A 14,785-nucleotide genomic window follows, 5' to 3' on the forward strand; every position below is an offset into this window, starting at 1 on the left:
TGAGCCGCCGAGTGCAAAACCGTGCAAACGGCGTTCGCCTTGCTCAGAGGTCATCCTTACCATAACAGGGCCACATTGAGGGAAAAAACATCTGAGATTTCCGTAATAAAGTTATAATATTACGAGAATAGTCATAACTTTACGAGAAAACATTTTAATATTTCGAGAATAAAGTCATAACTTAACGAGAAAAAAAGTCGGGATATTATGAGAATAAAGTCAAAACTTTACGAGAAAAAGTCGTAACATTACGGGAAAAAAATTAAATAACAAAAATTACTACTTTATAATATTATGACTTTATTCTCATAATACTACGACTTTGTAATATTACGAGAATAAAGTCATAACTTAACGAGAAAAAAGTCGTAATATTACGAAAATAAAGTCATTACTTTACGAGAAAAAAAGGAAATAACACGTAAGATTACTACTTTATAATATTATTACTTTATTCTCATAATACTACGACTTTTTTTCTCGTAAACTTCTGACTTTATTCTCGTAATCTCTGATTTATTTATTTTTCCTCAATGTGGCCTTAATACTCCGTCGTACCGTCATACCATAGACCTAAAACAATGATAAATAAAAATGAAAATGTAAACAAAAAACAGTTATTCATTTCCATTTTTATAAATCCACGGAGCCACCTGAAATACCAAAAAATAGATCCCCTGAAATATTACACACTGGCCCTTTAAGTGATTCAAGAGGGTTACTGATTAAACCAATGACAGGCTGAGGTGGGTGGGATCAACTTCTGCAGGTCACTTCAGAAGTGTCTGAATCACAAGACAAGTTGCAAAATGTTGCACAAAATTATTAATTTGACAGTCAGGGATGTGAGATTCCCCACATCTCTGGAGCAACACGGATCTGATGCAATGGTGAGGAAGTTTTGCAAGTGCGTGCATGTTTTTTCTGCTTGCATTTCGCAAGAGCTTTCTAGTGACTGTACATGTAACTTCTCACCCTGCAGCACACAGACCCAGATTACTCAGCCGCATATGTGGTGATCCACACGGACTGCGGGTTGAAAGGCTTCGGCCTCACATTCACTCTGGGGAATGGCACAGAGATTGGTAAAACTGCACTTTATACATGCACTTCTGAAATAAAAAACTATATATATAGCTCCATAACATGACCTGCACTTGCTGCTGCGTTCAGGTGCTCCAAATAAGATCCGAATTTCTACTTCCTGGAGTGTAAATACAACTTATTGCAAGTTCCAATACATGTATTTGTGAATGTAAGCAAAGGGTTTTAATTATATTTATATGTGTTAGGGCTGTCAATCGATTACAATATTTAATCGCATGATTGTCCATAGTTAATCGTGATTAATCACAAATCAATCACATTTATTTATCCATTCAAAATGTACCTTAAAGGGAGATTTGTCAAGTATTTAATACTCTTATCAACATGGGAGTTGTCAAATATGCTGCTTTATGTAAATGTATGTATATATTTATTATTGGAATCAATTAACAACACAAAACAATGACAAATATTATCCAGAAACCCTCACAGGTACTGCATTTAGCATAAAAACAGCTGTGTCTTGTTATTCCCCAGGGTTGAGAGTTAATAAATAGGGCTGTCAATCGATTAAAATACTTAATCCCGATTAATCGCATGATTGTCCATAGTTAATCGTGATTGATTGCAAATTAATCGCAGTTTTTATCTGTTCAAAATGTACCTTAAAGGGAGATTTGTCAATATAAATATGTTTGCTTTATGCAAATGTATGTATATATTTATTCTTGGAATCAATTAACAACACAAAACAATGACAGGGTCTAATTAGTGTCAGTTTAGAGGTCCTTGATGTGATTAAAGAGCCACTGCTGTAGCCTACTCCATGAAATGTTACATTTAGGTATCAGAAAGTTTCCATTATTCTGACTGTACATGAAGGCAACATTTCTTGTCTCACTCTCTTGTGTGCAAAGTTGAACCATACACTGCCATCTTGTGGTAAAGTTTATTAAACACAATACAACAGATTTCAGGTTCCCTCTGTTCAAAGACTAATACAGTAAAACATATGGTGCATAATGAGGTTTGTCTGTCTAGAGCTGTCCTCTGTTGTTAGAGGCTGATGTGTGTTGATGTATCTCCTCAGTGGTGTGTGCTGTGGAGGCTCTGGCTGGACTGGTTGTTGGGAAAACCTTGCAGGAGATTGTGAGCGACTTCAGGGGATTTTACCGCCTCCTGACCAGTGATAGTCAGATGAGATGGGTAAGATAACAGGCACACAAGCACTGGACAATATAATGTTAAAAGATACAGATATTTATCATATTTATAACCTAAACAACTGTCTCATTGTAGAATAACTTTTAATAATCTTTTTATGGATTCCTTTAAAGGTCCCTTATCATGCTCATTTTCAGGTTCATACTTGTACAAACATACATGGTTCTACTAGAGCAAGTTTACATGCTTTAATGTGGATTTCCTCATACAGCCTGTCTGAATATGGTTTTATTTACTCTGTCTGAAACGCTTGTTTTTTACATAGGGAGCAGGTCCTCTTCACGGAGTCCGCCATGTTGCTCCGCCATGTTTCTACAGACAAACCAAACACTGGCTCCATAGAGAGCCTTTCACATATTTACATTATATGAAGGCCACCGTAGTTCTTCAACACGCTTGTGAAACTGCGGTAACGTGAGCCACAGATTGCAAAACCATGTTACCGCCAGCCGCCGTCTGACTTCCGTTGCTCCTAAAGTAGTGTCATTACAGCCTGTTCTCATTTGTGAGGCGTTGTCACAGCTGTTGGCGTTCTGTACCGCCGCACCCAGCACCCTTAAGCGCTGGTATGAAACACACCGGGTGCTCCATTAACTATATTGCAAAACCCATTCACAGCAACAGTAAACACTCGTAGAAAGTGCGCCGGGAGTGTGCTGACATAGTTTATAGAGTGATAAGACACATGGCGGGCAGGCAGGAGCGGAGGTGGAATCGGTCCAACAAGCACAAGGCTTTCATCGTGTCCAGTGCGTCATGTTACAATCAGCTATTAATTTGTGTCCTGTGTTCACAACGTTCAGTGTCATTTTCACTGTATAAACGTAGGAGTTTTAAGCCCAACCATATAGTTTTTAAGTGTAACTATAGTGGTTTTGATACCGAAAATAAAAATGAATCCAAGGGGCGTGACAAAGCGGCGGTATGTGACAAGTTGGGATGAGAACGTGTTGGATATTATGGTAAGGATGACCCCTGAGCGAGGCGAACCGCGTTACCACGGTTTTGCACTCGGCGGCTCACATTACCGCAGTCAGTGAGCGGAGGGGTACTCAGTTGGTTGCAATCTGCAACCACACCGCTAGATGCCACTAAATCCTACACACTGTACCTTTAAGTGTTATTTCAGTGCCTGTGTGTAATGTTGAACTCATTAAGAGGATGTCAAAGGTGACCTTTGTAAACTCTCGCCTGAACCAGTTGGGTCCAGAGAAAGGGGTGATCCACCTGGCCGTGGCTGCAGTCCTGAATGCTGTGTGGGACCTGTGGGCGAGGGCAGAGGGCAAGGTGGGAACTGTGTGATGAGGCATTATTAGAAAACATTTCCTTCACAAGTATCATGACTCACATTCTGTTGTCATCATTTTCCCGCAGCCGCTGTGGAAGCTGTTAGTTGACATGGTGAGTCACAGGAAGATTAGACGTTTGATTCATGTCCAGGATGTGACCACGAGGGAAATATCATGTCTTCTCATGTGTGTCCATTCAGGATCCCAAGCAGATCGTCTCCTGCATTGACTTCAGGTACATCACTGATGCGCTGACAGAGGAGGAGGCGCTAGGTGAGACTGGATTATGACGTATAATATGTGTCCAGTATGCATGTAGTGTAGTCAAAGCGACACTCTTCCTGCTTGTCTTCTCTCATTCAGACATACTCGTGAAAGCACAGGCGGCCAAGCAGCAGAGAGGTGAGCACACTATAAAGAGTCATTAATTACAAGGCTGAATGGGGATGTTGCGGAGCGAAATTGCCTCTTTAGAAACTAACAGGAGTGCTTTTAGCCTGCATAATGGGCCCCTGCACTCCACGATTGCTCTATTAAAACACACTTCTCCTCGAGTGTTTATTACCTGTGTGGACTGCTTCTTTCGCCTCCCAGAGGATCACATGCTGAAGGAGGGTTACCCTGCCTACACCACCTCCTGCGCATGGCTCGGATACCCAGACCAGCTGCTCAAACAGGTCTCTGTGCTGTAAAATACATTTCTCAGGGTTGGACAAGTCATTTTTTAAATAACCATGTGTGTTTCCGAAGCTCTGCACAGATGCACTTAAAAACGGTTGGACCAAATTCAAGGTGAAAGTCGGTGCTGATCTGGAGGACGACATACGCAGGTGCCGCCTCATAAGGCAAATGATTGGACCCAGTAACACTTTGGTAAGGTTGGTTTTCCCCCCATCCCACCGTTGTATTTACATCAGGAAACGACAGCGTACTGAAGTGTTTATGCGTCTAGATGATCGATGCCAACCAGAGATGGGACGTAGCCGAGGCCATCAGCTGGGTGTCCAGCCTGGCTGAATTCAAACCTCTTTGGATCGAGGAGCCCACGTCTCCGGATGACATCCTGGGTCACGCTGCTATCTCCAAGGTGAGAGAGAAGTTAGATTTACCAGCTTTGTAGCCATTTTGCATCTCTTTGTGGTCGTTTTGTGTCTCTTTGTGATCACTTTGCATCTCTTTGTGGCCATTTTGCATCTTTTTGTAGCAGTTTTGCATCTCTTTATGGTGGCTTTGCATGTTTGTGGCCATTTTTCATCTTTTTGTGGTTGTTGTGTAACAATTTTGAATTATTTGTGATCGTTTTGTGGCCATTTTGCATCTCTTCGAGGTCGTTTTGTGGCAATTTTGAATCTTTTTGAGGTTGTTTTGTGTCTCTTTGTGATCATTTTGTATCTCTTTGTGGTAGTTTTGCATATCTTTGTGTCGCTTTGCATCCCCTTGTGGTTGCTTTGTACTCTTTGTGGCCATTTTGCATCCCTTTGTGGTTGTTTTGTGACCATTTTGCATCTTTTTGTGGTTGTTTTGCATCTATTTGTGGCAATTTTGCATCTTTTTTAGGTCGTTTTGTGTCTCTTTGTGACCATTTTGTGTCTCTTTGTGGTCGTTTTGCACCCCCTTGTGGTTGCTTTGTACTCTTTGTTGCCATTTTGCATCTCTTTGGGGTTTTTTTGTGGCAATTTTGCATCTTTTTGTTGTTGTTTTGCATATCTTTGTGGTCGCTTTGCATTCCCTTGTGGTTGCTTTGTACTCTTTGTGGCCATTTTGCATCTCTTTGTGGTTATTTTGTGGCCATTTTGCATCTCTTTTGTGTTTGTTTTGTGGCCATTTTGCATCTTTTTGTGGTTGTTTTGTGTCTCTTTCTGTTCATGTTGCATCTCTTTGAAGTTGTTTTGCGTCCCCTTGTGGTCGTTTGTTGTCTCTCTGCGTACCGGGCCACTGGGCCTCTGCCCGGTTGGCCCGGTTGGCCCGGTTGGCCCGGTTGGCCCGCTCAGTAATCCATACACGGTTGAAGACTGATAAAAGATGTTTGACTTTGTTGTTACAGGCTTTGGCTCCACTCGGGATTGGAGTGGCAACAGGAGAGCAGGTCAGAGCTCATGTTTATTCTAGCATACATATCACTGGCTGATGAATTGATATGTAGTTGATGGTTGGGTGACTGTTTCCTCTCCAGTGTCAGAACAGGGTGATGTTTAAGCAGTTCCTCCAGGCCTCGGCCCTGCAGTTTGTCCAGATAGACAGCTGTCGGCTGGGCAGTGTCAACGAGAACCTGGCTGTGCTGCTGATGGCCCACAAGTTCCAAGGTAAAACTCAACACATACAAGAGTTACACATGGAGCCCCAAAAGAGATAATAAGAAGCTTAATTTTTTATGGCGACTCAAACGTGACAAAAAGGAGTAAAGGGTTATTAGACGAGTCCAAAATATAATTCTTTTACCAACATTTCAGGGGCTCCATAGTATTAGGATATCCAAAGTGTAGTATACTGTATGCATGAAAAACGTGGCTACAATAAACACACTACTATGTCTCTTCCCTCAGTGCCTGTTTGTCCTCATGCTGGAGGAGTCGGTCTCTGTGAGCTCGTCCAGCATCTGATTCTGTTCGACTACATCTGTGTGTCTGGAAGCCTCAATAACCGGTGAGAGCAGGTTTTGTTTTTGTCACCAGTTCTCGACTGTAACCGATCAGCAAATTATATTCAGCTTTGTTTTGTTTTTTTATTTCCAGAATGTGTGAATATGTGGATCACCTGCATGAACACTTCACCAGTCCTGTGGTGATTCATGACGCCCACTACATGCCTCCCAAGGTAAGATGAAGGACAGGTGGAAACTGTGACAGACAAAATTAATCTTTACATTACTTTAAAAAACAAGTGTTACATCTTCCACACTTGTTTCTTTAGGCCAGTAGTAAAAGAAGTACTCAAATCTTTTACTTAAAGTCAAGATGAAATGAAAAATGCCTCTTTTTCGCGGTCCAATCAAACATGCAGGATATTATTTAAGTCCCTCTTGTAACTGTTCACCGCTCAAACATCCAGTTTCACTGCGTAATACTCACAGTATAGAAGCTAAAGACGCTCTAACTTCCGTTTCACTGGGACTTTAAGTAAAAGTAGCAATACCACAGAGTAGAAGTACTTTATCACAAGTAAAAGTCCTGCATTCAAAAAAAGTAAAAGTATCGGCATCAAACATACTTAAAGTACCAAAAGTACTCAATATGCAGAATGGCCCATTTCAGAATAATGTATATTATCTTATAGACCTTTTCATTGTCATTTCGTTGCTAGGGCAACAGCTGCCTGTCAGCTACTTCATTAACAAACAGGAAATACAAAGGGGCCCATTTAAAATGTTATGTTGTCAAGTTTGAAAAGGTCTATTGAATTAGAAAAACTGATGCATGAATATGTACATTATTTTATTGTTGCAGCTGGTAAAGATGGAGCTTATTTTTCACTATATATACTGACGGGCACTTTGTGAATTCCCCCTTGTGGATCAATAAAGTCTTTTCTTTATCCATAATAATACATCAAAATTGATTTGTTGATTATATTTTGTGTAATTAATCTGAATCTGCAAAGTAACTAGTCAAATAAATGTAGATGTGGAGTAAAAAGTACATTATTTCCCTCTGAGATGTAGTGGAATAGAAGTATAAAGTAGCAGAAAATGGAAATACTGAAGTAAACTACAAGTACGTCAATATGTTACCTCTTTTCCATCACTGCTTCAGGCACTTGTTTTGAGTACATTGTGCTTATTGTTCTCAGGATCCCGGCTACTCTTGTGAGATGCTGGAAGCATCAGTGCAGAGACACCAGTACCCTGAAGGAGATGTGTGGAAGCTCATCACAAACAAATAAACATTTTACCTAAGGCTCTTTTTTAGACGTATAATAATCAGACTGGGTTAAGTTGAGTGAAAATGATTTACACTAATAAACTGCAAGTGTAGCAGACACTGTCAAATTCAGACCTTTACTAGAGATAATTTCCAGTGATGGTGGTGTGGTATGACAGACCATACACTAATATGTTCCTGTCTGATTTAATGTGCAGTCTATGGCTATAACTCATCTATGAAATCATCTCTCACATGCTCAGAAATCAAATTGATCACTACCACACTACACACTACCAGTTACCAGCCAGCAGTGACTAATATTTACATTTGAAGGATAATGTAACCGCCATTATTCAGAGTTTCAGCCACTTAAGCTGTAATGTCATCCAACCTGCATGTGCTTCCATGTGACATGACTTGAGGGTGTGTTCAGTGTTTCCACAACAGCTTATTCAAAATACTTTCGTCCATAAACTACCAACATTAATATGATCCTGAACACAATGTAGTCCTTTCAGATGACAATGTTTTCTGCTTTAGGGAGCTCTGATAGATAACCTAGTAGTTCATTCTCAGCTAAAATAGGAGAATGTTGAAATAATTTTAATGGACATTTGACTTTTCCTCTCATTTTTCATGTGTTTTCCAAGACTAGAAAATAGTCAGCTGTTTTCCAGGACATGTGGGAACGCTGAATGTGAAATAGTGTTTTGCTGCAAGGCTCCTGTTGGGTCAATAACAATTCTGTACAAATCCAGCTGACACAAATATAAATTATTTATTTACGAAATGCTGATACCCATTTTAAACTTTAGCTGGCAGTGTTAAATATTGCTCCTTTAAAGTATCAGTTCACAAAAATAAGAAAAAATGAACCCACTTAATCCTCTTTTTTTGTGATTTGGGAGAACTGAACTTTTAAAATATAGTCTTTCTAAAAATGGAAGTGAATGACATACTATAAAGTAAATCTAAAGCAATTTGAAGATTTTCTAAGGCACTTTCCACACCAGCATATTGATCCCCCATCACCATTAAATTTGTATTTTTACACAGCCATCTGCATCTTAATGGAGGGATGAGGGTTGTAATCGCAGATCTCAAAGTCCTCTGCACGGAAATCATCGATGCTCTCCACTTTCCTCAGGATCTTCAGCTTTGGGAAGGGCCGGATCTCCCTGTCCAGCTGCAAATTCAGACACATGTGTTAAGTATGAAATCAGACAGCGAGCAGGGAGACAGAACGCCGTCTTTAAATAACCCACCTGAATTTTTAGCGGTTCTATGTGGTTGACGTAGACGTGAGCGTCTCCCAGTGTGTGAACAAAGTCGCCAGGCTGGAGGGACAGAGTAAAAAAACACAAACACGGCAGGTGAGGCGAGCACACAACAACACGCTCAAGATGAGTTTTGACAACAGTGCTCTTACCGTGAGTCCTGTGATGTGTGCGATCATGTAGGTGAGAAGTGCATAGCTGGCGATATTGAAAGGCACCCCGAGACCCATATCACCAGAGCGCTGGTAGAGCTGACACGACAGCTCGCCGTCGCACACGTAGAACTGACACAGGGTGTGGCAGGGTGGCAGAGCCATGAGGGGCAGGTCTGCAACATGTGAGAAGACGAGATTTAAAATGATAAAACATCACTATGATCAGATTTAAAGAGAGCAGTTTAGGATTAGTTCAAGTAGCCCTCGAAATTAAGGATGTCCCGTTGTCCCAGGGACAATAAACACAGCACCTGGGACACAAAGATACAGGGACTGGACTACAGGTCTGGGACACTTCTGGGACAGTAGAGAAACTTATGACAAATTACAGACTAGACGGCGCAAAAACCCCGCGGTCATCAAAACGCTGAGGTAAGTAAGTAAGACTTTATTTTTAGGTGGCTTAACAACACCAACGGCGGCAGCAAAGCAAGGAAGAAGGCCACAGCGCGCTAGCTCATAAAATGACGTGCCGGCATCACAGAAAGAATGCTAAAAGTCAGTTGAGATCCTTTATCATGGTGGTGGACACTTCCCAGGTTCAACAGAAATACGTTTTAATCAAAGTCTTTTCTTCCCTAAACCTAAATTGTTTTCGTGGTGGCGACACGTAAATTGTAATTGTAAATGCGCTGTTCAGGTAGCTTTAAACTTTGTATATGACGCACCTTTGGAGTTCCAAGCACACATGATGATCCGTCTGTCCTCTGGATTCGTATTGATGGTGTCAATGATCTTCTGCAGCTGGTCAACACCTTGTCCTGTGTAATCTGTTGAAGGAATTGATGAAAAGGATCATTTAAGTTCTGAGGCACAGTAATGTGTGTAGCTGCTACTGTGCAATATGCCTACCAGATATGATCAGTTTTAAATAAATACCTTATAAGAACCTTATTTTAAGTCTTATATACTGCCTACTAACTGAGTGACTAAGTGTGATTTTTACCAGCAGAACTGAAGTACACTCAAGCGACGGCCGGGCCGGTCTCAAGGCACCCGTATGACATGCATTGTGGGGCAGTTGAGTATGTGCAGTAAGCTCACACCGCATACTCAGAATGAAGTATGCATCCGGGCTTTTCTTGCATACACAAAATCCACATACCATGCCGTGTGAACGCACCACAAATTAATTTATTAAATTAATTTGACGTCATATTTAGTATGAATAGTATGTAAAATAAAGGTGATTCTGATTTTAAACGGTTATTATTTTCATGCAAAGATTTGTACGTTAGCAGGAATGTAGCACAACATGGAAGTGAAAGCCAAATATTATATTTAAATGCAAAAGTGAAATAATATTTTGTCCCTAAAATGAATGAATAATCGTGACAAATAAACTCAATATTGATCAATATTTATTTTTTTTGGCCATAACCGTGCAGCCCTAATTAAACCAAATCCAAATTTGGTTACCTCGAATTGTATTTAAGCAGAAGTAGGGGATAAAAGAAAATGTATTTGTGGGGACATGATGTGAAAAATAGATAAAGAAAGAAAATAGAAATGCGTGGAAACCTTTAAAAAGGGAATGTGTGATTGTAAAACTTGAGTAGATACCATATAGCAACCGAAAACTAAAAAAAGCCCTTTGTATACTGGGTGTAGCTCTACTATAACTGTACCTGCGTGCATGTTTGTGTACTCGGCCCCAAAGTGCCTCCACTGGAAACCATACACGGGTCCCAGGTCGCCTTCCTCTCGATCTGTGAAGCCCAGGTTGTCCAGGAAGTTCCGGGACCCATTGGCGTCCCAAATCTTCACCCCTTTCGCTGAGAGCTCCTTGGCGTTTGTTGATCCCTGTGACACACAATAAAAAATAAATATCAGAGCCCAACTCAGTGCTTTTTGACACCTTGGTCCAATCCCAATGTCCCCCCCCCTAAGGCCCTAAGACCTGAACCCGCAGGGACTTATCTGACGTCACCTGGTAAATGGTTGATTGTGAGAGGCTAAAAGGGCTTGAAATGGTATAAATATGAATGGGACAGCACTTTGCGGCGACACATCACGTTACCTTGGCGACGCCAATTGTGTTTTTTGTCAAAATTCATTAAAAGGGGACATATGCTCATTTTCAGGTTCATGCTTGTATTTAAGGTTTCTACTAGAACATGTTTACCTGCTTTAATGATCAACAAACACATTATTTTCCTCATACTGTGTCTGAATATACCTGTATTCATGCTCTGTCTGAAACGCTCCGTTTTAGCACATTGGACATGAAAATCTCACTTTTTACAATATGGGACCATTAATCAAAATGGTAAGAACTGGTTGATAAATAAACCAGGTGTGTAATACAGTCTAATGCTTGCATTAGTCTGATTGCATGTGTTTTTATGCACCATCTTAAATCCTTAATGTTTCTGTGTAAAGTTAAATATGCCTGGCTGAACATCCGTGTGCCGTCCTCTGTTTACCTTTTTTTTTTTCTTCTTTTTTTTTTAACGTCACAACAGTATGAATTGTGGGTAATTCCCTCAGGCAAAGTCTGCATGTGACTTTGAAGGAAGAAATAGTTTCTCAGGTATGTAGCCATGTAGATATGTTCTGGTTTAGGTGCTCAGGTGTTGAGATATTCATCTCTGAGATTTCTGCATCTGATGTAATGGAGAGTTTCTGGAAAGCCATGTTACTGGGTTTTTTTTCCAGATGTGAATATGTCAAAATCTAAGCACGCAAACCCAACAATCTGCATGGCTTGATACCAGAGGAAAGTGAGAATATATATATATATATATTTAAAATAATTTGGGTGAACTGACCATTTTAAAATGGTGATAGTTTTATCATCCTAACCTTAACAAACCACAGCAATTCTTCAAGGACACCTTTCCAGAACACTTTCTTGGTCGTCAGCAAGGGAAACTGATCTGCAAGTAAACAGGAACAGAGGAACAGGTTATTCAACATCCCTGACTACATAATAAAATACAGCAAGTTGTTCCTAGTGGTGGAAATACATTACAGCACATTGTAAATAGCCTGGTAGATACTTTCTTTATAAAAACAGACATAAACAAACATATTTAAGGGAAATTTAAAAAGTTTTTAAATGATCAAAAACATATCTTTGGCATTTCTGTACCAATATATAGCTAATTTCAGCCAATTTATCAGTCTGGGTTGTTGTACTGTACATTCATGCATGTACTGAATTACTTTTAATTGAGTATTTTTCATTTCATGCTCTGAAATTCTGCAGAAATATTGTACTTCTTACTCCACTACATGTATTTGACAGCTTACTTTGCAGATTTTACAAACAAAACATGCACTTTTGATTGAATAAACCACTTAATAGTGTATAAATGTCATTATTATCCAATAGTATATGAAAAACGGAACTTTACTTTTTACATTTTTAGCTTATTTTGCAGTTATTTTGAATTTTGCATGCAGGATTCTTATTTTGCATTATACATTGTGGTAATACTTCCTGGATTCTTCCTCCTCCAGCCCTGTTTGTTACCAGTATTCTTCATATTTACAGTAAATAAAGACTTAACAAACCTCTGAGGCTGTATCTGACCTGAGCACCGAACAGGGAAATGATTCCTGTCCCGGTTCTGTCTCCCTTCATTCGGCCGTGCTGCAGGATGAACTCCACCAGGTCCACGTAACCTCGCTCATCACACAAAACACCGGAGCTCTTCTTCTTCTTCTGCTCCGGCATTGGACAGCCTTCTCCGGTGTGTATCTCTGAAGTGGCGGGCATTGTTGTGGAGAGAAGAGCGGACGGTTTGGCGGGTTGTACTGTTGTGTTGGTTGTATGAGCGCCTTTGCATTACCCGCGCGTTTCTTGAGTCACGTGACCACAGTGACGTATTCCTCCAACATTGTTGGACACCGTTTTATTTCAAGTTTGAAGGGATAGCCAATCACAGCCATCATCTTCATCATCATCTGCCTCGCGGAAGGAATTTAGGATTATTTTTTTTTTTTTAAACAAATTAAAATTTACAAACAGCATGGCTCATGGATCATTGCATTAGAATAAAAGCACAAGGTGCATACAGAACAAGAACAAATAAAATATCTAAAATGATACATGGAAATAATAAATAAATTAAATTAAGGGCTATAGGGCTGTACCTGTAATTCATATTCTTCTATTATACTACAGTTTTTCTCGATTGTTTACACACATTTTCTGAAAGCATGCCTCATACTCTCAGAACTCTACACACAAATCAAAAAACACACACACAATGGGCAAAACCCCTCAATTCTCCTGCAAAATGAAACTTTACATTCAAAACAATGTTATTTCTTCTCAAAATGGTATTTTGTTTTCAAATGACACACACAAACCATCATATGAATAGACATTTATAAGAACCAGTTGAACACTGATGTGCTCAATGTAAAACACTATGATGAATGGAAAACACTTCTTCTCCATTCATCATAATGACTTAGGCCTTTTTTTTGTTCAGTGTTACACTTACTACAGACAGTACATACATCAGTGTGTTGTAAAATATTTTAGAATATTGTTTTTATACTCAGAACACACAAATACACGGTAACAAATATATTTTATTTTCCCCACAAAAACAATGTACACAGTGAACATCCCAACCAACACAGAGTTGCACATACAGTGGTCTACATACAAAACAACAGAAGAATTTACTGTATACAGTTACAGTAAAAAAAAACTATGCTGCATCCTCTCTTCTGTTTCGGTCTGGCCACAGCACCTCATCCACATCACAAGCAATGTCTTCCCTGGCCAAGCAGCGGGGGAAATATTGCTTAGCATGTCAAATACAGCCATGAAAAGCATCAACTGCTATATCTCCACATGCGTCTTCCATAGCTTGGAGAAGGGGTATACGCGTTTGTGGATTTCGGTCATACACTTTCCATGATTGCTAATTGTAACACTGTGTGACAGGTGTTTGCCCATGTGATGAGTCAGTGTGCATAGTAGGGCAATTGACTTTAGAATTTTGAATGACAGTGTGTTCCTTGTGAAAACGAGATTTTCTTCATGAAAATTGTGCCAAATGCAGAGAATTGTGTGTAGTGTTTTGAAAAAAGTGTGTTTTAGAACTGCAATTTGAGTGTAAAGCAGGAATTGTGCTTGTAGTTTAGCAGAATTGGTTCAGGGGGTTGGTGCATGAGTTACATGTTGTGGTCATTGTGTGTCAAGTACCAGTATTTGTGTGTAAACAATTGAGAAAAACTGTAAGAAGTTTCAATGCATTTTTGTTTTTCATGACTTTAAGGGCTTTTATGTAAGAAAGAAACTCAGAATGAGTAACCTAGGTTTCACCTTCATACACTTGTATTTGTGCAAATAAAATTTTCCAAAAATGAGAATGTTATTCACCAGAAAGTTATTTTTGTTATTGTCCATGACAAGTCCATACAATGAAAAAATAAATGATCAGTAGTTTCAGTATCATCACAAAATACACAGTTATTGGTTTCCATTCCAAATCGTTGTCACAACAAATCCCTGGATGGATGGTGATACACTCCGTTTAATATTTTAAAATGGAGTTCTTTTGCTTTAGGAGTTATGGGGAATTTTAGATATTTAGTTTGTAACATGTGAATAGTTTTATTGTTGCTCGTATTATTATTACTTTTTGTTTTTCATGACTTTAAGGGCTTTTATGTAAGAAAGAAACTCAGAATGAGTAACCTAGGTTTCACCTTCATACACTTGGATTTGTGCAAATACAATTTTCCAAAAATGAGAATGTTATTCACCAGAAAGTTATTTTTGTTATTGTCCATGACAAGTCCATACAATGAAAAAATAAATGATCAGTAGTTTCAGTATCATCACAAAATACACAGTTATTGGTTTCCATTCCAAATCGTTGTCGCAACAAATCCCTGGATGGATG

At 39.5% G+C, this 14,785-nt stretch overlaps 2 protein-coding genes across 3 annotated transcripts; one reads left to right on the forward strand and one right to left on the reverse strand.

Annotated features, from left to right (window-relative positions):
- Positions 1-755: 755 nt before the first annotated feature.
- enosf1 (enolase superfamily member 1) lies at positions 756-7,549 on the forward strand. The gene is made up of 15 exons (XM_037757299.1): positions 756-890; positions 983-1,085; positions 2,138-2,253; positions 3,472-3,558; positions 3,646-3,672; positions 3,761-3,833; positions 3,924-3,962; positions 4,155-4,237; positions 4,311-4,433; positions 4,513-4,647; positions 5,605-5,646; positions 5,734-5,863; positions 6,104-6,203; positions 6,293-6,374; positions 7,347-7,549. Exons 1-15 carry the CDS (start codon positions 810-812, stop codon positions 7,437-7,439), a joined length of 1,314 nt encoding a protein of 437 aa, XP_037613227.1. The 5' UTR covers positions 756-809; the 3' UTR covers positions 7,440-7,549.
- A 630-nt stretch (positions 7,550-8,179) lies between these two features.
- Positions 8,180-12,758, reverse strand: tyms (thymidylate synthetase). 2 transcript variants are annotated; one of them, XM_037757301.1, is made up of 8 exons: positions 12,432-12,756; positions 11,718-11,791; positions 10,541-10,715; positions 9,581-9,682; positions 8,850-9,025; positions 8,686-8,757; positions 8,387-8,606; positions 8,180-8,314 (listed from the first exon to the last, which is right to left on the reverse strand). In XM_037757301.1, exons 1-7 carry the CDS (start codon positions 12,634-12,636, stop codon positions 8,469-8,471), a joined length of 942 nt encoding a protein of 313 aa, XP_037613229.1. In that variant the 5' UTR covers positions 12,637-12,756; the 3' UTR covers positions 8,180-8,314; positions 8,387-8,468. The 2 variants fall into 2 exon arrangements, with proteins under 2 accessions (XP_037613229.1, XP_037613228.1); XM_037757300.1 differs by having other exon boundaries at positions 8,180-8,606; positions 9,581-9,685; positions 12,432-12,758.
- Positions 12,759-14,785: the final 2,027 nt, after the last annotated feature.

The sequence above is a fragment of the Sebastes umbrosus genome, chromosome 21 (assembly GCF_015220745.1).
Source record: "Sebastes umbrosus isolate fSebUmb1 chromosome 21, fSebUmb1.pri, whole genome shotgun sequence".
Taxonomy (NCBI): Eukaryota; Metazoa; Chordata; class Actinopteri; order Perciformes; family Sebastidae; genus Sebastes; species Sebastes umbrosus.

Coding starts and splice junctions, on each gene's coding strand:
- enosf1 (XM_037757299.1), top strand. CDS start 810: ATGTTGCACAAAATTATTAATTTGACAGTCAGGGATGTGAGATTCCCC. Junction 1,086..2,137: donor GGGGAATGGCACAGAGATTG/GTAAAACTGCAC, acceptor GTATCTCCTCAG/TGGTGTGTGCTGTGGAGGCT. Junction 6,375..7,346: donor CCCACTACATGCCTCCCAAG/GTAAGATGAAGG, acceptor TATTGTTCTCAG/GATCCCGGCTACTCTTGTGA.
- tyms (XM_037757300.1), bottom strand. CDS start 12,636: ATGCCCGCCACTTCAGAGATACACACCGGAGAAGGCTGTCCAATGCCG. Junction 8,758..8,849: donor CACACATCACAGGACTCACG/GTAAGAGCACTG, acceptor CTGTCCCTCCAG/CCTGGCGACTTTGTTCACAC. Junction 8,607..8,685: donor TAGAACCGCTAAAAATTCAG/GTGGGTTATTTA, acceptor CTGAATTTGCAG/CTGGACAGGGAGATCCGGCC.